At 43.1% G+C, this 22,551-nt stretch overlaps 1 protein-coding gene across 1 annotated transcript in view; it reads right to left on the bottom strand.

Annotated features, from left to right (window-relative positions):
- Positions 1 to 22,551, bottom strand: part of lgi3 (leucine-rich repeat LGI family, member 3) — a 94,519-nt gene that overhangs the window by 31,041 nt on the left and 40,927 nt on the right. Inside the window, exon 4 of the mRNA XM_034169857.1 lies at positions 14,863 to 14,934. Within this exon, the coding sequence (XP_034025748.1) occupies positions 14,863 to 14,934 (72 nt within the window). The remainder of the gene's footprint in view (positions 1 to 14,862; positions 14,935 to 22,551) is intronic.

Genomic DNA, 22,551 nt, shown 5'->3' with positions numbered 1-22,551 from the left:
TCACTCATCAACTATGACAGCTGTCACCAATCACCAGGTCATCAACCACACACACAAAAGCCGGACGACATCTCCACCTCGTCGCCGAGATATCGTCTACCTCTATGGTAAACTCTCAGCCGTTTGACTGTGCCGTACGCACGTGATCTCTTTTCTGAGTGTTTGCAGGAGTTGCTGTAGCTGCTGTAGCTGGGTGCTGCATTTTGTGGTCCATGTAGGAGTGACGTTCTTCACCCTCACGCCAAAACGATAAGTAGCTCTTAGGCTCTGCACAACTGTGTTCTGTATTAAAGGTCGAGGTGTTGTTTCCCACCTGGAAAGACGACTTGCTGACTGTTTACTGAGTGTATTGTCATACACTCATCACATCTGTTCTTCTGCTTCCTGCCAGCAGTACCAGATCCGACAGTCGGAGACGGTGACCACCTGGGGACTCGGGACTTGGCGGCTCCAGTATCCTTCGGGTTCGGTGGCAGTGGAAATCGTGTGGGATCCGGTTCTACTCGAGACGGACGTCTCCTATCCTCGAGCCTACCCACACATCACCTTGTATATTTTGATTGTGATCCAAATTCTGCGTTTGTCTGTATTCTCGTTGTGCACATTTGACAACAGTAAAGTGTTGTATTTTTGGCTCATCTATTGTCTGCTCATTTACGCCCCCTGTTGTGGGTCCGTGTCACTACACTTTCCCAACACATTGTGCAATTACATTTACTCTGGAAGCTAAAAAATGTAGCTCTCCAAAATGAGTGTTACTCAGAACAACATTTGCACATTGCAGCTAGGCTAAGTGAAGATGGCTCTGAATATAAGGGTTTATGGTTCAACTGAGATGCAACTAGATCTATAGATTACAAAAATAAAATGAATCAGATAGATATTTCTAGTCTGAAAGAGGAGCTTGCATGCCTCAAGTCACAGCCTAGTCAGGCAGGTTTACATTCTTTATGTAGTAATGTTAGTAGCACTTTATTAGGAGTAGCAAAGGGGACAGGTGTTTGCAAAATTCCATCTGCAAAAGGTATTAAGAAAAGGAGAATCTGAATCCAATACTGAAAGAGCTAAATATTTGAAATTAAAAAACAATCTTAAAAGGAGGAATAATTTTTACTTACAAGAATAATCAAAATCATTTTGAAGGAAGCTGCATCTTCTTACAGAAATTCATTAAATACAAGCCAAAGGTCTATCATAAGGATTTTAGGAACAGGTTAAGAGTGTTGAAGTCTAATAACTGAAAGGAGTATTGGGACATAATCAACAAAAGTTCAGTTTCACACCAAACTATATAAAAAATACCATTGCAGCTGTTCACAGATCATTTTCGCAATCTTAGTAAGAAGCAAAATTCTGATCCTACTTGTACCATAGAAGATGACTTTGATCAAAGATCTATTGATTATTCCCTTAATGAGCAGCTAAACCTTGACTTCACCACAGTAGAAGTGAGATACTTAATAATGAACCTTAAAAATAGCAAAGCATGTGGAATAGATTTACTAAGAAATAATTTTTTTTAAATGTGTGCTGGTGATACTATGTTGTATTTTATAACTGACTTGTTTAATTTTGTCTTGAATAGTGGTATTATCCCTTCTGATTGGTGCATGGGACTTACTGTACCCTTGTCTAAGAACAAGGGCAGCAAAACAGACCCAGATAATTATAGGGGCTTTACTCTTTTAAGATGCCTTGATAAACTATTCACAGCCACTCTTAACCATAGAATTACAGATTATCTCGAAAGTGCAAGCATACTCGGTGACAAGCAGGCAGAATTTAGGGATGGGTACTCAACTATGGATCATATTTTTGTATTAAACTCCATCATTAACATCTACCCAAGTCGGAAAAAAAAGGCTGTATTGTGCATTTGTAGATTACAAAAAGGCCTTTGATCTTGCACTATGGAGAAAACTTATAGGGAGTGGTATTAATGGTAAAGTTATTACTGTTATATACAACTTGTACCAAGGTGCTAAATCTAGTTCACTATTAAACGGTAGAGCCTCTGAGCCTTTCTATTTCTCATGACATAAGAAATATTTTAAATGATGATGATGTGGAGGTGTATTTGCACTTGTATGTTATGTTGTACGCTGATGATACTGTTATAATGGTGGAATCATCGGTTGAGCTACAAAATGCCTTAAATGCTGCATTCTCATATTGTCACCATTGGAAATTGACTGTTAATACGAGCAAAACTAAAATTGTAATTTTCTCTAGAGGTAAGATTAGGAATAAGACTATATTTATCTTTGGTGGAAACCCGCTTGAGATAGTTGATTCTTATGTTTATCTAGGTGTATTGTTTAATTACAATGGAACTCATCGGAAGTGCATTGCAAAGCAAGTTACTCAAGCCAGAAGAGCTCTATTTAGTATGACATCAAAAGTCTGTAGACTGAAGCTCCCAGTGGATGTTCAGTGTGATCTGTTTGAGAAGTTGGTGTTGCCTATTTTATTATATGGATGTGAAATTTGGGGGTCTGAAGATATCACAGAAATTGAAGTTTTCTACAGAAAATTCCTTAAAGGAATTCTAAATGTTGCAAGTTACACTTCAAGTTGCATGGTTTACAGTGAAACAGGTTCAAATGAATTAATAGGTGTGGTTAGGCAAAGAATAGTTGCATTCTGAAGTTGGATGATGACAGGCAAACAGACCAAATTATCAGTGATTTTGTATAAGTTACTGAAATTTATGCATACAGACCCTGAGACCCCATTTACATCAAAATGGGTTGCGATGGTAGAAACCACACTTAATAATGCAGGATTTAGCAACATATGGACTAATGAATTGAATAATTTTAATAGTAAGCACTTTAAAGAAGCTCTTAAACTTAGATTGAATGACATGTCTAAACAAGAGTGGCGAGCTAAGATTTGTGACAACAGCAAATGCACTAACTATAGAATTTTTAAAGATGAGCTTAATATGGAAGATTACTTAATTAAATTGGATAATGTAGATTGGATAAATTTATGCAGATTTTTTTTGTAGGAATCACTATCTATCTGTAAATAGGGGTAGTTTTTATGGGGGGAACAGGGGAGAGATGATGTGTCCAATGTGTGACTTGGATGAGGTTAGTGATGAATTTCACTATTTATTTAGATGTGAGTATTTTAATGTAGAGAGGGAAAAGTATTTGGGGAAAAATGTATGGGAAACGCAAATATCTGCACCATGAACTCATTATTCAATTGTAAGAGAATCTCTAAATTAAAAAACCTAGCAAAGTTCGTGAATGCTGTGATGTATCATTTCCGTAACTTATATAATGTCGTGCAACCAGAGCTACCTCAAACAAATACTTTTACTACTACAAATTGTGGCAGACCAGTTATTTGTCCGGTTGGGTTAAACCTATAATATTTATTTTGAGTGTTCTAGAATGTATCATAGTAGGGCTCATAGTAGTTAACAGTTGTTTTGCTTTGTTTTATTTTATTTATTTCAGGGTGCAGAGTTGGAACTCTGCATTACATGTTGTTGTGCGTGTACTGTTTGTGAGCTATATATGTTCATTGTACAGTTATTGTTTTATATATTTATTGTATTCTGTACTCTCATACTCCATGTGGGGGTCGTTAGAGTGATCAATTAACTTCAAACTTCAAAATCATGACTGCTGGGATAGGCTACACCCCCTGTGACACTTGATTGGAAAAAGGGGGTATAGAAAATGAATGAATAATAAAAGTCAGACATTAGTCAGAGGACTTCACTTCCACTTCTGTGTATGGCTGTGTGGACTGCTCATGCATTTGTTTTCTCCCATGAAATGCCCTCTCACTGTTACCAAACTCATTTCACACCAGAATGAGCTAAGTTAAAGCCAATGTGGCATCTGGAACACTTGGTATTTCACACATTTTAATTTGTGTACATATATACATATATATATACATATACGAGGGCTGTCAATAAAGTTACGGTCCTTTTTATTTTTTTCAAAAACTATATGGATTTCATTCATATGTTTTTACGTCAGACATGCTTGAACCCTCGTGCGCATGCGTGAGTTTTTCCACGCCTGTCAGTGACGTCATTCGCCTGTGAGCACTCCTTGTGGGAGGAGTCGTCCAGCCCCTCGTCGGAATTCCTTTGTCTGAGAAGTTGCTGAGAGACTGGCGCGTTGTTTGATCAGAATTTTTTCTAAACCTGTGAGACACATCGAAGTGGACACGGTTCGAAAAATTAAGCTGGTTTTCAGTGAAAATTTTAACAGCTGATGAGAGATTTTGAGGTGATTCTGTCGCTTTAAGGACTTTTCACGGTGCGAGATGTCGCGCAGCGCTCTCAGGCGGCGTCATCAGCCTGTTCAAGCTGAAAACCTCCACATTTCAGGCTCTATTGATCCAGGACGTCGTGAGAGAACAGAGAAGTTTCAGAAGAAGTCGGTTTCAGCATTTTATCCGGATATTCCACTGTTAAAGGAGATTTTTTTAATGAAAGACGTGCGGACGGGTCCGCGCGTCGGGACGCAGCCGACGCGGTGCGGCGGCACAGGAAAAACACCTCCGTGTTGATAACCATTTGTAAAATCCAGGCGGCTTTTGATGGCTTTCAGTGGAGTGAGTATATGAGAAATTGTTTAACAGGCAGGACATGTTCCAACTTGTCCTTAAGGCTTTCAACAGAGGTGTTTTTCCTGTGGCGGAGCGTCGCGGCGGCTGCGTCCTGACACGCGGACCCGTCCGCACGTCTTTCATTAAAAAAATCTCCTTTAACAGTGGAATATCCGGATAAAATGCTGAAACCGACTTCTTCTGAAACTTCTCTGTTCTCTCACGACGTCCTGGATCAATAGAGCCTGAAATGTGGATGTTTTCAGCTTGAACAGGCTGACGACGCCGCCTGAGAGCGCAGCGCGACGTCTCGCACCGTGAAAAGTCCTTAAAGCGACAGAATCACCTCAAAATCTCTCATCAGCCGTTAAAATTTTCACTGAAAACCAGCTTAATTTTTCGAACCGTGTCCACTTCGATGTGTCTCACAGGTTTAGAAAAAATTTTGATCAAACAACGCGCCAGTCTCTCAGCAACTTCTCAGACAAAGGAATTCCGACGAGGGGCTGGACGACTCCTCCCACAAGGAGTGCTCACAGGCGAATGATGTCACCGACAGGCGTGGAAAAACTCACGCACGCGCACGAGGGTTCAAGCATGTCTGACGTAAAAACATATGAATGAAATCCATATAGTTTTTGAAAAAAATAAAAAGGACCGTAACTTTATTGACAGCCCTCGTATATATATATATATATATATATATATATATATATATATATATATATATATGTCATGATCTGGCCCTTTAGGCCCTGCTGGTATTGTTCTTGACCCTGTTCATTCATCTTCTATACTCTGAGCCTTCTGTGCTTAGTCACGTCCAGTTTTCATGGTCATGCTTCGGTTGTAATTGGTTTTGTTTGATTTACTCTCTGTGTATCATTTGCTTACCACATTTATACACTCAACAAAAATATAAACGCAACACTTTTGGTTTTGCTCCCATTTTGTATGAGATGAACTCAAAGATCTAAAACTTTTTCCACATACACAATATCACCATTTCCCTCAAATATTGTTCACAAACCAGTCTAAATCTGTGATAGTGAGCACTTCTCCTTTGCTGAGATAATCCATCCCACCTCACAGGTGTGCCATATCAAGATGCCGATTAGACACCATGATTAGTGCACAGGTGTGCCTTAGACTGCCCACAATAAAAGGCCACTCTGAAAGGTGCAGTTTTATCACACAGCACAATGCCACAGATGTCGCAAGATTTGAGGGAGCGTGCAATTGGCATGCTGACAGCAGGAATGTCAACCAGAGCTGTTGCTCGTGTATTGAATGGTCATTTCTCTACCATAAGCCGTCTCCAAAGGCGTTTCAGAGAAGCTGGCAGTACATCCAACCAGCCTCACAACCGCAGACCACGTGTAACCACACCAGCCCAGGACCCCCATATCCAGCATGTTCACCTCCAAGATTGTCTGAGACCAGTCACTCGGACAGCTGCTGAAACAATCGGTTTGCATAACCAAAGAAGTTCAGCACAAACTGTCAGAAACCGTCTCAGGGAAGCTCATCTGCATGCTCGTCTTCCCCATCGGGGTCTTGACCTGACTCCAGTTCATCGTCATAACTGACTTGAGTGGGCAAATGCTCACATTCGCTGGCGTTTGGCACGTTGGAGAGGTGTTCTTTTCACGGATGAATCCCGGTTCACACTGTTCAGGGCAGATGGCAGACAGCGTGTGTGGCGTCGTGTGGGTGAGCAGTTTTCTGATGTCAATGTTGTGGATCGAGTGGCCCATGGTGGCGGTGGGGTTATGGAATGGGCAGGCATCTGTTATGGACGAAGAACACAGGTGCATTTTATTGATGGCATTTTGAATGCACAGAGATACCGTGACGAGATCCTGAGGCCCATTGTTGTGCCATACATCCAAGAACATCACCTCATGTTGCAGCAGGATAATGCACGGCCCCATGTTGCAAGGATCTGTACACAATTCTTGGAAGCTGAAAATGTCCCAGTTCTTGCATGGCCGGCATACTCACCGGACATGTCACCCATTGAGCATGTTTGGGATGCTCCGGACCAGCATATACGACAGCGTGTACCAGTTCCTGCCAATATCAAGCAACTTCGCACAGCCATTGAAGAGAAGGGGACCAACATTCCACAGGCCACTATTGACAACCTGATCAACTCTATGCGAAGGAGATGTGTTGCACTGCATGAGGCAAATGGTGGTCACACCAGATACTGACTGGTATCCCCCCAATAAAACAAAACTGCACCTTTCAGAGTGGCCTTTTATTGTGGACAGTCTAAGGCACACCTGTGCACTAATCATGGTGTCTAATCAGCATCTTGATATGGCACACCTGTGAGGTGGGATGGATTATCTCAGCAAAGGAGAAGTGCTCACTATCACAGATTTAGACTGGTTTGTGAACAATATTTGAGGGAAATGGTGATATTGTGTATGTGGAAAAAGTTTTAGATCTTTGAGTTCATCTCATACAAAATGGGAGCAAAACCAAAAGTGTTGCGTTTATATTTTTTGTTGAGTGTAGTTTTACTTTACTGCTTATTGTTTTGCTTTCACTCTTGCTCCCTTTAGTTGTTTTAGTCTTAGTTTTGTTCTGTTTATCACATTTATTGTTTTATGCTTTAGTCTCAAGTTTTGGTTATTTATCTTGTAGTGTTTCTTATCAGGTTAAGGTCTGTTTGTTATTTATTGTGCTTTTCTATAACCTCTGGTTTTGTTTGCTTATCATTTATTTTCTACTTAGTGATTTGTCTGTTTGCCCTCTTTAGACTAGTCACAGTATTTCTTAGTTCTGCCCCTTTTTGTTTTGCTCACGCATTATTGTTTGTCTAGAACACATCATGTTATTCTGTTAGTTCTTCTGTCACCTACTTATCTTGCTTTGCACCACTTTTGTTTTGCCCTCCTGCACGCTCTTGCCTCTTTTCTCTCTTCTTTGTTCATTTAACCACACCTCTTTCCAGAACCTTCCACACACCTGCTTCACATCAACCTGATTAGTTTGCTCCTCTTTAAAACCCTCACAGTTCCACCGCTCTCTGCCTGATTGTTGACTTTGTTCACTTTCTAGCCTCTCGTTCTTCTCCAGTTTGTTCGTGTGTGTTTTGACCTTGTTTTGTTGCTCTGACCTCCGCCTAGCCGTATCCTGAACTCTGCCTGTATTTTGACTCTGCCTTTGTTTTGCCTGCTATATACCTAGACGCTGTGTGAACGAACCTTGCCTGGTTTATGGACCATGTCCTAGCCTGTACCATGTCTGATACATCTGCTTCCATGTCTGACTACCTGTGTACCGAACCCAATGCCTGGTTTCAAGATAAAGCCAATTATTCAACTAAACCAACCATGCCTGTGAGTCTGCATTGGTCTCCCACTGCTTCGGGTTTCAGCCCACCACCAGCACTGACAGAACAATCGGGCCAGTACCAGGAGGCTGCGGACTCAGACCCAGAACTCAACATGTCAGCACTTAAAGAGGTATTCGCAAGACATAAGATTCTTTTTTACCTGCTTTCGCCACGTCAATTCCCCAGGTGAGAAATTTGACTATCTGGATCAGGCTTGGGAAGTTGTTCTAGCAAACACCTGGCTTTATCGCTACTTCCCTGATCTAGAGAATCTGGACAATTTGTTTGCTGCAGAGAGGCTAACTGATTGGGTCAAACATCCAGAGTCATATCTGCAATTCACTCACCCGCCACAAGATGATGACTCTGACTGGACCGACCAGGAAGAGGATTCCTCGTCAGAAATGGAGGATTCATCACTCCTGAGCAAGGCAGAATTTTTGTTCAAAATTTAGGATTTATTTTTTGAATTCATGGACAGTCCAGGCGAACCGAGCAAGCAGTGCATTTTGTCTACTGTAGATCAACTACTCCTCACTGCTCCGGAAATGGTTTCTGCATTCCCTGAGTTAACCAAAACAAAAGCACTATTCAAGCAAGGTAAGCTGCCTACCTGCGTTGAGGACCCGATGGACTTCCTCTTTGAAGCAGACATCATAGCCAGTCTTAACACACCTCGCTCCATTACGCTGTCTGACGCCGCAGTATCTCCTGCTTATTGTCACCCGTTGTCCTCTCAGATGATTCTTGCATCATCTCCAGCCTCGTCTTCTGCACCAGTTCCGGCTCCAAGGCACTCCACAATACGAGAGCTGGTAGAGCAGCCCCGGACAAGAGAACTGTCTCCACAGCCAAGTTACACACCGAAATTGGCGTCACCTCTCCCACCTCCAGTCCCCACTCCATGTAAGCTGGGGCCACTTCAGCTGCAGCACCCGGCTCCGATAGGCTGTGCTTCCCGAAAGACTGCAGCTCCAACAGTGCCTGAACTCTTGATGGAGGAAAGTTCTCTGGAACCATCAGCTCTGCTTCCAGCTCCTGAACCGACTGTCAAGCAGTTCGGAAGTTCCATGTCAGTGCCGCAATTTGCAGCGCACGAGCTCAGCGATTCAGCTACAGCACCGGAAGTGACAACAGCAACGCTAACGGCACTTATTCAAGCCGTTCTGCCCTCTTCGGTCTCACCAACCATGGCTTCTGTGGGAACCATGACGACGAGCATGCTCGTTGGTCCTGCCTCAGCGGTGAAGGCCCCAGCTGAGCGTACTCCGATGAGTTCGACAACAACGCTGACGTCATCAGAGCTGCCTTCTCAGCCCTCCTGGAAGCTCTTGCCTCAAGCCACGCCCATGACACCTGCTTCGTTCTTAGTGAAGCTAGAGTCACCGTGTTCTTTTGCCACTCCCACAATGACATTGAAGCTTACGTCACCGGGATTTCCTGCCACGCCCACTCCTACAGAGCCATTGCCTCCTGCCCAACTGTCAGCTGAGTCCTTGGAGATGTCCTTCGGAACCAACAGTCACCAAACAGTAATTGTTCTTTTGTTTGTTCACTCTTTGATGATTTTCCTTTTTATTTTTTTGTATAACCCATTTTGCATGCAATTTTTTTTCTCCACTAATAAGCCTGGTTTGGTTATCTGACAATTCATGCACCCAGATTTTGACAGTCATTCTCAACATGCTCTGTCTCAAGTTTATTTTGTTTCTCTGGTCTCCTCACAGCTTGCCCTTAATTATGAGACATGTTCACCGCAAACAGCTTTGCTTGATTGCTACCTCCGTTGAGTTGTTTATGAAGTTGCCTGGAATTTGCATGTCTTTTCAGCGAGTTTGTCAATTTTTATGGAGTTTAATGAAGCAAATTCTCGTTTCATGTCAGAAATCCCTTGGCCTTTCACGCAGTTTTGTTTTTGACATATCTGTTTTTTATTTTTCCCAAAACCTGTTTTCCTGGGTATGCTATCTTCTACATTCACTCAGAAGGCTGCTCAGCATCCCAAAAACATGTTTCACTAGTTTAGCTGGGTTCAGTATCCCCCTCCATCAGGTCCAATGCCAAATACGTTCTTTGATTAACCGATGTCTTGGTTCATGTTTGTTTCGGTTTGTGTTATTCTACTGTCCAAATAATTTTAGACCTGGAGGGGTTCTTCAATATTTTTGGATATGGTTTAATACAGCTTATTCCTCTTATTGCTATTTAGTTCGCTTTTCTGGTTTAAATTGCCCCCTACATTAGTTTAGTTTGGGATGTGACCTTGTACATACTTTTTTGACACGATTTAGTGCCCTGTGTCGTCTTTTCCTTATGTCTATTATTGCATCTGGCCTTCACGGAACTTCTGTTTGTCAGTTTTTTGTTTTTGTTCCTTTTTTGAGCACTTTTGTTGTTTTTGTCATCACCGTAATTGCCTTTCTCGCCGGGTCCTTGTTGGTATGTTTTTTATCGCCGCTGGTATAGGTTTCATTTTGGGTCCTTCAGTTCTGGTTGCATCTGGGTTTACATTACAGTTTTCTCCATTGTCTTTTCCCCTTCTTTTTGGCTCCCTGAGTTGTGTTGGGATTTGGTTGGTTAATTTTTTGCTTCACCAGTTTCCCCTCTTTAAGTTTTCTGGTTTACATCAGACTTTCTCGGCTCTCTGTCCCTTTCGTTTATTGCCTCATCTCCCTGACCACCGTCAGTTCAGTGAAGTTATCAACCATCAGGTCATTGATGTCGATTCCGTGGTCCATCCCTGTTCTCGCTCTGTACCTGCCACAGTGCCTGATCATTCACATGATGGGCCTCCTGAGGTCTCCTCGCACTGTAATAGGCCTAGTGGTCACCCTCCAGACTTCCCCATATATCAGTATAGGCCTCCAGACCATTCCCCTGGTTATCATTTGGGTTTCGGACCACCACATGGTTTTCCGCCGAGTGTTCCATGTTGGCTCAGCTGTTCCCTCCCCTCTGTCCCTGCTGTTGCTGCCCTCCGGTCGTTCCCCCCTCCGCCCACCCATTGTCAGTCTCTTTCTGTAGTTCTCTGGGGACTGCCGGTGTCAGTCCCTTGGGGAGGGGGTACTGTCATGATCTGGCCCTTTAGGCCCTGCTGGTATTGTTCTTGACCCTGTTCATCTTCTATGCTCTGAGCCTTCTGTGTTTAGTCACATTCAGTTTTCATGGTCATGCTTCGGTTGTAATTGGTTTTGTTTGATTTACTCCCTGTTTATCATTTGCTTACCACATTTATAGTTTTACTTTACTGCTTATTGTTTTGCTTTCACTCTTGGTCCCTTTTAATTGTTTTAGTCTTAGTTTTGTTCTGTTTATCACATTTATTGTTTTATGCTTTAGTCATGTTTTGGTTATGTAGTGTTTCTTATCAGGTTAAGTTCTTTGTTATTTATTGTGCTTTTCTATAACCTCTGGTTTTGTTTGCTTATTTATTTTCTAGTTAGTCATTTGTCTCTTTGCCCTCTTTAGATTAGTCACAGTATTTCTTAGTTCTGCCCCTTTTTGTTTTGCTCACGCATTGTTTGTCTAGAACACATCACGTTATTCTGTTAGTTCTTCTGTCACCTACTTATCTTGCTTTGCACCACTTTTGTTTTGCCCTCCTGCACGCTGTTGCCTTTTTTTCTCTCTTCTTTGTTCACTTAACCACACCTCTTTCCAGAACCTTCCACACACCTGCTTCACATCAACCTGATTAGTTTGCTCCTCTTTAAAACCCTCACAGTTCCACCGCTCTCTGCCCGATTGTTGACTTTGTTCACTTTCTAGCCTCTCGTTCTTGTCCAGTTTGTTCGTGTGTGTTTTGACCTTGCTTTGTTGCTCCAACCTCCGCCTAGCCGTATCCTGAACTCTGCCTGTATTTTGACTCTGCCTTTGTTTTGCCTGCTATATACCTCAGTGCTGTGTGAACGAACCCTGCCTGGTTTATGGACCACGTCCTAGCCTGTACCATGTCTGATACATCTGCTTCCATGTCTGACTACCTGTGTACTGAACCCAATGCCTGGTTTCAAGATAAAGCCAATTATTCAACTAAACCAACCATGCCTGTGAGTCTGCATTGGTCTCCCACTGCTTCCAGTTTCAGCCCTGACTATATATATACGGTTACAACATGTGCTATTAGTCATGTGCAGATACATTTGCAATCAACTGAATCATTCCAATCTTAGGTACAGAGTGAGTGGTTTTGCTGAAGCTTGCTAAATGTCAAACCGTAAACAGGCTGACCTGGCTCCTGTTTGTAAACAGTTTGCAAAATTTAAGATACAAAAAGGAACAAGATAAAAAGAGCAGATGTAATAAAAGATAATAAATGCTAATCATGTTTGTACAGTACTTTTTATCTAACAATTGTCATTACACGAGTGCAACAACAAAATTACGTTTACACTCCAATTACCTCAGACAAAATACAGTAATTAATCCACAGTTATTACTAGCTGAACGTAATAATGGCACACATTAGAATTAAAGACAACACATATACATTTGACATTATTTATGTGCACTAAACTTGAAGCAATCCGTCATCCGAATTGTGGGCAAAGGCTGCAGCAGGAGAACCTGCACCACCCAGCTTGGGGAGTTGAAGGCTGCAGCAGTAAAAAACACGCTGCCTCCAGGGTGGCAGGGAGGAGGCCAGGGTAAGAGGAGTGGAGAGATACAAGGGGGGGTAATAGGGATGGAGGGAGGGAGATGTGCATCGTGAGCAGATGAGTTAAATTTGTGTCATTTATTGTCCGTGTCTGTGTATGGTCTGACGTTGCTCGGCAGCAGCAGGCTTGGGGAGGGGGGGGGGGTAGATAGATAAGAAGGGGGAGTCGAATTTCTTCACCAAAGCCGTAGATCCTTCTGGGGGAAGAGCAGGGCATTTGACCTTCAGGAGCAGATAAGGCTGCCATGTTGATGTTAGGCGGAGAGATACAAAATTCAATTTACTGCACCTCTGACCATCTAGAGTCCAAATTTATGAAGAATATTCTCCCGTCCTCAGCAACACATTCCTTTACAATGCAGCAATATGCTCCAAGATGGTATCCATTTTGCATTTGAGTTCAAAAGTTAATGCAGTCTGAGATTGCATTGCCTTGCCCAACTCATAAATCATGATGGACAGATGAGGGGATGAGATTTTGGTAGCAGCTGTCTTGCTAATATTCTTGTAGGTCAGGGCAGCGCACAAACCAATCAGTTCCAAACCTCCCACCATAAAAGTGAATAGAAATAAATCCTCAACGTCTTCCACAGAGAGTAGACCCAAGCATGCCACGCACCATTTCTCCCAGGCATCGAGAACATAGCCCGCTGGGTAGGTTCCATCAGGGCATGCAGGGTCCCCCAGCCCTGATTTCCTTGTTGAAAAAATGGTGTCAATAGCATTGAGAGACCATCTGATCAATTCCATGGTTAATCCAAATCTCACTTTGAAGAATTCACAGTCTGGTGAAGAGTAGAGAGAGAGAACAAAAAAGGAGGAGGGGAGAGGGGAGGAATGCAACCACACTTGCCGGAGTCCCAAGCTGTTAAACTAACATGAACCACAATAACATTTAAAACCCCCAAACCCCAAACTCCCATGGTGCATTGCAGCACAATGTCCATTGTTTACTGGTTAGCAAAAATTGCTAATTTCTCCAAAAATATTTGCCCTATCAACTTTGCTTTTGCAGCATTCATCCTTGACCCAAAATACATAACCATACCAAATGGCAAATGTCAGCTGTCATCGTTTTCTGCGTGAACAAAGCCATACATACACACCTACACTACACATGCACACAGAGACCATTTGGCTATTATAATATACATATATAGGCTATTCTCACTCATTCATTCATCTCATATTCAGAATAGCCTTTATTCGCCAAGTATTTTCAATAGTATGCAAGGAATTTGACTCCGGTTTTGAACTGTACTCTCTCTGTACAAACATGCACAAGTCAACACTAAATAATTCACAAATAAAAAAAAAAACAATTTAAATAAGTAAAAATAAACTTTTGTACAAAAAAAAATGTGCAAAGAAGAGAAACAAACAGATTGAAGTTGTACATGAGGTACTTTGCATGAATTAATTTGTTTTATAGCAGGTTGAATTGTTCATCAGTGTGATGGCCTGTGGAAAGAAATATCAACCGCTTACGCCAATTAAGGGTCACGGGGGGCTGGAGCCTATCCCAGCAGTCATAGGGTGTGAGGCGGGGTACACCCTGGACAGGACGCCAGTCTGTTGCAGGGTCACATATAGACAAACAAACACGTTCACACCTGCACGCACACCTACGGATAGTTTAAAGTTTCCAGTTCAGCTAATCTGCATGTCTTTGGATGTGGGAAAGCCGGAGCACCCGGAGGGGAAAAATTTCATATATATATATATATATATATATATATAATTCAGTTGTTAGCTGTGACAACAGGACTGTATATATAAATAGTCGTAATTCCTAAATCGTTAATGCAATATTTTTCTTAAACTCCTTGAATTGAGGCTGAAAGTCTACAATACAAACACATCTTGATTGTTTCATGTCAACTCCACTGTGGTGGTGTGCAGAAGCAAAATTACAAAAATTGTGTCACTTTCCAAATATTTCTGGGTCTGATAGAAATCCCCTCAGCATCTGTATGGTTTAATAAAGTTTTATGGCTGTTTTTAATCCAACTTAACTCACTGAAAATGTATATATGCTGAGGAGACAGTAGGTGAGTTTGTATTAGTATGAAAGAGGTCTGAATGTGAGTTAACACATCAGTATAAATATAACTACATATAACTTCTACAACAAATATAATCAACTGCACAAAGAATTTCAGCAACAATAAGAGGAGAAGTAAGCAACACTGCAACATGTAAATCTTGCACCCAACATGAAAATACAATAAGAGCACCATAGTTCATCTGAAAAGCTCATGAAATTACTTACAGGTGTGTCAGGGATTTGAGTCCTCTGAAGGTGTTTTTTGAAAGAGCCTGGATGTCATTATTCTCAATAAACCTGCAAAAGAACACAAGAGTCAAATGTCACAAATTGTTGCATCTGAAAGCCAATGATCGATACCGAGTGTGTCTGCAGCAGGATGATGAAAGCTGACGACATTCTTGCTGTTACTGTGATGAAAAGAAGATGCTGACTGCAGTGATGAATTTTTCCCTGTGTTTGTTTCATCCATTGATAAAGAAGGACGTGCACTCAGCAGGAACACTGGAAGTGAAAATACGACTCTATTACACAACAAAGCGTGTGGAGGCTGCACCCACAGAGAAACTGGACGCAGCAATCACAGAAAGCTGAAAAGCAATTAGCAAAGTATTTTGTAAAGCTCATCAATTTACAGAATGGCGGTTTTGTCACTTCACAGAGTCAGCATGCTGTGAGTAGTTCATTTCTCTTCTGTTTTTGGCAGTCTTCTTACACTGCAGAGTGCAACTAAAATACACAATGCAGCTCTGCTCCAGTTTAATTTTATTCACAGTTGTACATCATAAAGCACTTCACAGTTTAAAAAAAAAAAAGGAAAACTAGAGCTTTAATAAATCAGTCAACAAAAACTACAAAACCACTTTATTGTCATGGTTTTGGCCTAATCAGGGCGTTGATGTTATGTGTCGGACGCAGCTCGGAGAACCGACCAGCGTTTGAAGGACCCAGTATGAAATAAGCAGAGCACGGTACAAAGGCTAACTGAATTTAATACATAACAGTGATGTGATACAAAACAACAAAAGAGTGTGCGGTCTGGCGTGGTGGTGATACGGTGCGCTCCCAGCAGCGCTAACGGTCCGGAGCCAGAAGCCGTTCGGACCCAAGGACCCCGCCGACACCCCCCAGGTGGCCGCAACAAACCGAGTCTGTGAAAGAAGGAACCATTATGTGAGTCCACACTCTACACACAGAGAGACCACTCAAAGGTGTACATAAACAGCAAACACTTCCTGGCTTAATTACTAATCAGCTTCCCAACCTGCAGGCATGGAACATCCAGTTCACAAAACTCCACTGCAGTGGAAGCCGATACATGACTAACGTACAGCTCAATATAATAAGGTGTGAGGGACACCACATTTACTGACTGTATAAACGTTAGTCACAAAATCTAACGTACCTCAGGAAGTGTGCTGACGAGCGTGAGACCTCACCCCCTCCTCTTTCACAGACCGTGCATCAAACCCTGGACGTTCTCTGCATCCACTGATGATCAATCAATTTCAATCAATTTTTTTTATATATAGCGCCAAATCACAACAAACAGTTGCCCCAAGGCGCTTTATATTGTAAGGCAAGGCCATACAATAATGATGTAAAACCCCAACGGTCAAAACGACCCCCTGTGAGCAAGCACTTGGCTACAGTGGGAAGGAAAAACTCCCTTTTAACAGGAAGAAACCTCCAGCAGAACCAGGCTCAGGGAGGGGCAGTCTTCTGCTGGGACTGGTTGGGGCTGAGGGAGAGAACCAGGAAAAAGATATGCTGTGGAGGGGAGCAGAGATCGATCACTAATGATTAAATGCAGAGTGGTGCATACAGAGCAAAAAGAGAAAGAAACAGTGCATCATGGGAACCCCCCAGCAGTCTACGTCTATAGCAGCATAACTAAGGGATGGTTCAGGGTCACCTGATCCAGCCCTAACTATAAGCTTTAGCAAAAAGGAAAGTTTTAAGCCTAATCTTAAAAGTAGAGAGGGTGTCTGTCTCCCTGATCTGAATTGGGAGCTGGTTCCACAGGAGAGGAGCCTGAAAGCTGAAGGCTCTGCCTCCCATTCTACTCTTACAAACCCTAGGAACTACAAGTAAGCCTGCAGTCTGAGAGCGAAGCGCTCTATTGGGGTGATATGGTACTACGAGGTCCCTAAGATAAGATGGGACCTGATTATTCAAAACCTTATAAGTAAGAAGAAGAATTTTAAATTCTATTCTAGAATTAACAGGAAGCCAATGAAGAGAGGCCAATATGGGTGAGATATGCTCTCTCCTTCTAGTCCCCGTCAGCACTCTAGCTGCAGCATTTTGAATTAACTGAAGGCTTTTTAGGGAACTTTTAGGACAACCTGATAATAATGAATTACAATAGTCCAGCCTAGAGGAAATAAATGCATGAATTAGTTTTTCAGCATCACTCTGAGACAAGACCTTTCTGATTTTAGAGATATTGCGTAAATGCAAAAAAGCAGTCCTACATATTTGTTTAATATGCGCTTTGAATGACATATCCTGATCAAAAATGACTCCAAGATTTCTCACAGTATTACTAGAGGTCAGGGTAATGCCATCCAGAGTAAGGATCTGGTTAGACACCATGTTTCTAAGATTTGTGGGGCCAAGTACAATAACTTCAGTTTTATCTGAGTTTAAAAGCAGGAAATTAGAGGTCATCCATGTCTTTATGTCTGTAAGACAATCCTGCAGTTTAGCTAATTGGTGTGTGTCCTCTGGCTTCATGGATAGATAAAGCTGGGTATCATCTGCGTAACAATGAAAATTTAAGCAATACCGTCTAATAATACTGCCTAAGGGAAGCATATATAAAGTGAATAAAATTGGTCCTAGCACAGAACCTTGTGGAACTCCATAATTAACTTTAGTCTGTGAAGAAGATTCCCCATTTACATGAACAAATTGTAATCTATTAGACAAATATGATTCAAACCACCGCAGCGCAGTGCCTTTAATACCTATGGCATGCTCTAATCTCTGTAATAAAATTTTATGGTCAACAGTATCAAAAGCGGCACTGAGGTCTAACAGAACAAGCACAGAGATGAGTCCACTGTCCGAGGCCATAAGAAGATCATTTGTAACCTTCACTAATGCTGTTTCTGTACTATGATGAATTCTAAAACCTGACTGAAACTCTTCAAATAGACCATTCCTCTGCAGATGATCAGTTAGCTGTTTTACAACTACCCTTTCAAGAATTTTTGAGAGAAAAGGAAGGTTGGAGATTGGCCTATAATTAGCTAAGATAGCTGGGTCAAGTGATGGCTTTTTAAGTAATGGTTTAATTACTGCCACCTTAAAAGCCTGTGGTACATAGCCAACTAACAAAGATAGATTGATCATATTTAAGATCGAAGCATTAAATAATGGTAGGGCTTCCTTGAGCAGCCTGGTAGGAATGGGGTCTAATAAACATGTTGATGGTTTGGATGAAGTAACTAATGAAAATAACTCAGACAGAACAATCGGAGAGAAAGAGTCTAACCAAATACCGGCATCACTGAAAGCAGCCAAAGATAACGATACGTCTTTGGGATGGTTATGAGTAATTTTTTCTCTAATAGTTAAAATTTTGTTAGCAAAGAAAGTCATGAACTCATTACTAGTTAAAGATAATGGAATACTCAGCTCAATAGAGCTCTGACTCTTTGTCAGCCTGGCTACAGTGCTGAAAAGAAACCTGGGGTTGTTCTTATTTTCTTCAATTAGTGATGAGTAGAAAGATGTCCTAGCTTTACGGAGGGCTTTTTTTATAGAGCAACAGACTCTTTTTCCAGGCTAAGTGAAGATCTTCTAAATTAGTGAGACGCCATTTCCTCTCCAACTTACGGGTTATCTGCTTTAAGCTACGAGTTTGAGAGTTATACCATGGAGTCAGACACTTCTGATTTAAAGCTCTCTTTTTCAGAGGAGCTACAGCATCCAAAGTTGTCTTCAATGAGGATGTAAAACTATTGACGAGATACTCTATCTCCCTTACAGAGTTTAGGTAGCTACTCTGCACTGTGTTGTTATATGGCATTAGAGAACATAAAGAAGGAATCATATCCTTAAACCTAGTTACAGCGCTTTCTGAAAGACTTCTAGTGTAATGAAACTTATTCCCTACTGCTGGGTAGTCCATCAGAGTAAATGTAAATGTTATTAAAAAATGATCAGACAGAAGGGAGTTTTCAGGGAATACTGTTAAGTCTTCTATTTCCATACCATAAGTCAGAACAAGATCTAAGATATGATTAAAGTGGTGGGTGGACTCATTTACTTTTTGAGTAAAGCCAATAGAGTCTAATAATAGATTAAATGCAGTGTTGAGGCTGTCATTCTCAGCATCTGTGTGGATGTTAAAATCGCCCACTATAATTATCTTATCTGAGCTAAGCACTAAGTCAGACAAAAGGTCTGAAAATTCACAGAGATGGCTCCCGATGATGAGATGGCTCCCGAGACGACGATCTCACCCGTCTGGTCACAAGGTCGAGTCTCTGGCAAATACACACTGTATACTCCAGTCTTAAATGCCACCATGTTCCAATCCATATAGATGCACCACAGCTGTGAGTCCTGACGAGCCGCAGGTGATCAGGGTGAGGTCCTGATAACCTCAGCAACACAGCCACTCAGTCCCAAATGCAAGCCACCTGGAAGGAAAAACAAAAGACAGAAACAAAAAGGCAGCCAGGCCCCCCAGCCATACAACAGTACCCCACCCTCACGGGAAGCCTCCCGGCGACCACACAAACCTGGCCCTGGAGAAACACCCCCCTCCAGGGACCATGGCTGGAAACCGCATCTGCATTCGTCTTCCAACAGAATGGTTGATGTCCTCTCCTCTGGCTGCATCCTTGCCTTTGTTTCAGTCAGTCACTTAGCACAGGTGTGGCCAGGAGTTCTTAAACCTGTGCGGTCAGCCTTTATCCAACCATGTTCGGTCTTTAGTCATAAAACAAAAAAGACAAACACAAACAACCAAAACACCCCCCCTCCCCAGGGGACCGTCCCATCAAACCCCGGGAAGAGGAGAAAAGAAAAACCCCAAACTTAAGCTTACAAATAAAAGTGCTAAAACATCCCCCCCCCCCCCCCAAACGACATGTAGGGACCAACACCCCCCAGAGGACTTTCCGCCAGCTCCAGGAGTAATAACCATAGCCGAGGACCCTCTGGGATCCAACGTCACCCACGGGGACTCCCAGCGCCTCCCAGAGGACCACTCGTCAACCCCAGGAGACGCCTCCCCTCATGACCAACGGACCCAGCCCCGGCCGTCTATGGCTAGATGGACCCACAGCCCTTTCCCCCCCCAGAGGACACCACAGTCAAACCCTGAGGGTGGAAACTGGGGGGAAAAACAAGAAGAGAGAAAAAAAAAGAAAACATACAAACAAAACAACCCCAACCCCACCCCCTTGGCGCAGTGGAAACTGGAAGCACGTCCAGTGTCACCAACCGTGACTATACCCCAGAAGCCAACCGGGAGGAGTGGAACAGCGGTTATGGCAAACGGCACAAAACGGCGCCACTCCTCCGACTTCTACACCAGCCACTAGCTGCGGGTATATCCCACTGCCCCAAACCTCAGCCACGCCGATGGCAGACGGCCAAAGGCGTGCTGAAGCCGGAGGTGGAACAGGGAATCAAAAAACACCCCCCCCCCCCAGGTGCAGAGGTTACCCGGGAAACGCCCAGTATAACCAAACTGCACCACTCCAGCAACGCCGACACTACGGCTCACCCGGCTGGAGCCGGAGGAGAAGAGAGGGAAGAAAAAGAAAATACCCCCCCCCCCCCCCCCTCCCGGGTGCAGAGGCTACCTGGGAAATGCCCAGCACAACCAAACTGCACCCCTCCAGCAACGCCGACACTACGGCTCACCCGGCTGGAGTCAGAGGAGAAGAGAGGGCATAACAAAAACAAACAAAAAAAAAAGAAAAAAAACCCAAGTACCACCCCATCACCCCCCAGGGGACCGTTCCATCAAACCCTGGGGAGGTGAAACAAAAAGAAATAAAAATAAAGACTAACAGACCAACATACAGTTGTTTGGGTCCTTTTTTTTTTTTTTTTTTTTCTTCTTAGACAGGCTGTAGGGTCACAACCCCAGACACAAACAGTGGAAAGGAAAAAAATAAATCCCACACAAAAAACCAACTCAAAAAACACCCACACGAAATGAACTAACACAAAACAAATCAGTGACGTATACCGTTAAGTTCAAACAAATCGAACACACCTGTTCTAACTTAAGAGCTTAACGGTAATGTGACTAAGTCACCAAAAGAGGGAGCCAAAGTGCTAACAATGAAAAAACCCCCTTTGGTGACAAAAAACAAACGAGCTGCATCTCCGTGCGCAGCTGTGTGCAACACACAACCAAAATGTGCTCAACTAAATAACGCCGGAGCTGATACAACAGACGCAGTAGTTATCTTTATCCGGGGAAACGGGGCTACAACTGTAACACAGGAAGCTCAGCGACCCGTGCCACAGAGCTCCGCCGTGCGCGTGCACCCATCACAGACACACTCTTGCAGCTCCCGTTTAAACCTCTTATCCGGTCGGAGCGTGATGCGAAGCCGTCGCCAGTCACACTCCACCACGACCCACGGATAAGGCACAAACACAGGAACACGGCTGCAAGAGAGCACAAATCAGTATTCAGCAATGGGTCTCAAACACGCACCATCCGGGCGGAGAGCACCCGCAACTGATCCGGATAACTACTGAACGTCTGCTGCCGCCCTCCCGGCGCGTTACCGTCTCTGCTACCGCTGGGTCTGTGATGTTTGGCCAGAGACTACTGTTATGTGTCGGACGCAGCTCGGAGAACCGACCAGCGTTTGAAGGACCCAGTATGAAATAAGCAGAGCACGGTACAAAGGCTAACTGAATTTAATACATAACAGTGATGTGATACAAAACAACAAAAGAGTGTGCGGTCTGGCGTGGTGGTGATACGGTGCGCTCCCAGCAGCGCTAACGGTCCGGAGCCAGAAGCCGTTCGGACCCAAGGACCCCGCCGACACCCCCCAGGTGGCCGCAACAAACCGAGTCTGTGAAAGAAGGAACCATTATGTGAGTCCACACTCTACACACAGAGAGACCACTCAAAGGTGTACATAAATAGCAAACACTTCCTGGCTTAATTACTAATCAGCTTCCCAACCTGCAGGCATGGAACATCCAGTTCACAAAACTCCACTGCAGTGGAAGCCGATACATGACTAACGTACAGCTCAATATAATAAGGTGTGAGGGACACCACATTTACTGACTGTATAAACGTTAGTCACAAAATCTAACGTACCTCAGGAAGTGTGCTGAAACCCTGGACGTTCTCTGCATCCACTGATGATGAGATGGCTCCCGAGACAACGATCTCACCCGTCTGGTCACAAGGTCGAGTCTCTGGCAAATACACACTGTATACTCCAGTCTTAAATGCCACCATGTTCCAATCCATATAGATGCACCATAGCTGTGAGTCCTGATGAGCCGCAGGTGATCAGGGTGAGGTCCTGATAACCTCAGCAACACAGCCACTCAGTCCCAAATGCAAGCCACCTGGAAGGAAAAACAAAAGACAGAAACAAAAAGGCAGCCAGGCCCCCCAGCCATACAACAGTTGAGCCCATTTTGTCCCCTTTTCTGTTGTTCTTTTCAGCTTTGATTTATTGGTTGTTTATTTTCATCATGGTTTATTCTCTTATGTTTTACGTGTCACTTTGTTTTCTTTGTTTTGGCCTTTCGTTCTTTTCTAGTTGTCTTCAGTCAGTTGTGTTTACATTCACTGATCATTAGGTTATCACTTGGTTAATTTGCTATTTGTCTTGCTTTAGTATTTATGCTCCACATTTCCTAATTTGTTCTCATGTAAGTTCTTTTCTTCTCATGTCCATG

This window comes from Thalassophryne amazonica, chromosome 5 (assembly GCF_902500255.1).
Source record: "Thalassophryne amazonica chromosome 5, fThaAma1.1, whole genome shotgun sequence".
Classification (NCBI taxonomy): Eukaryota; Metazoa; Chordata; class Actinopteri; order Batrachoidiformes; family Batrachoididae; genus Thalassophryne; species Thalassophryne amazonica.
The sequence above is the reverse complement of the archived record's forward strand: the minus strand, read 5'-3'. Positions and strand labels throughout refer to the sequence as shown.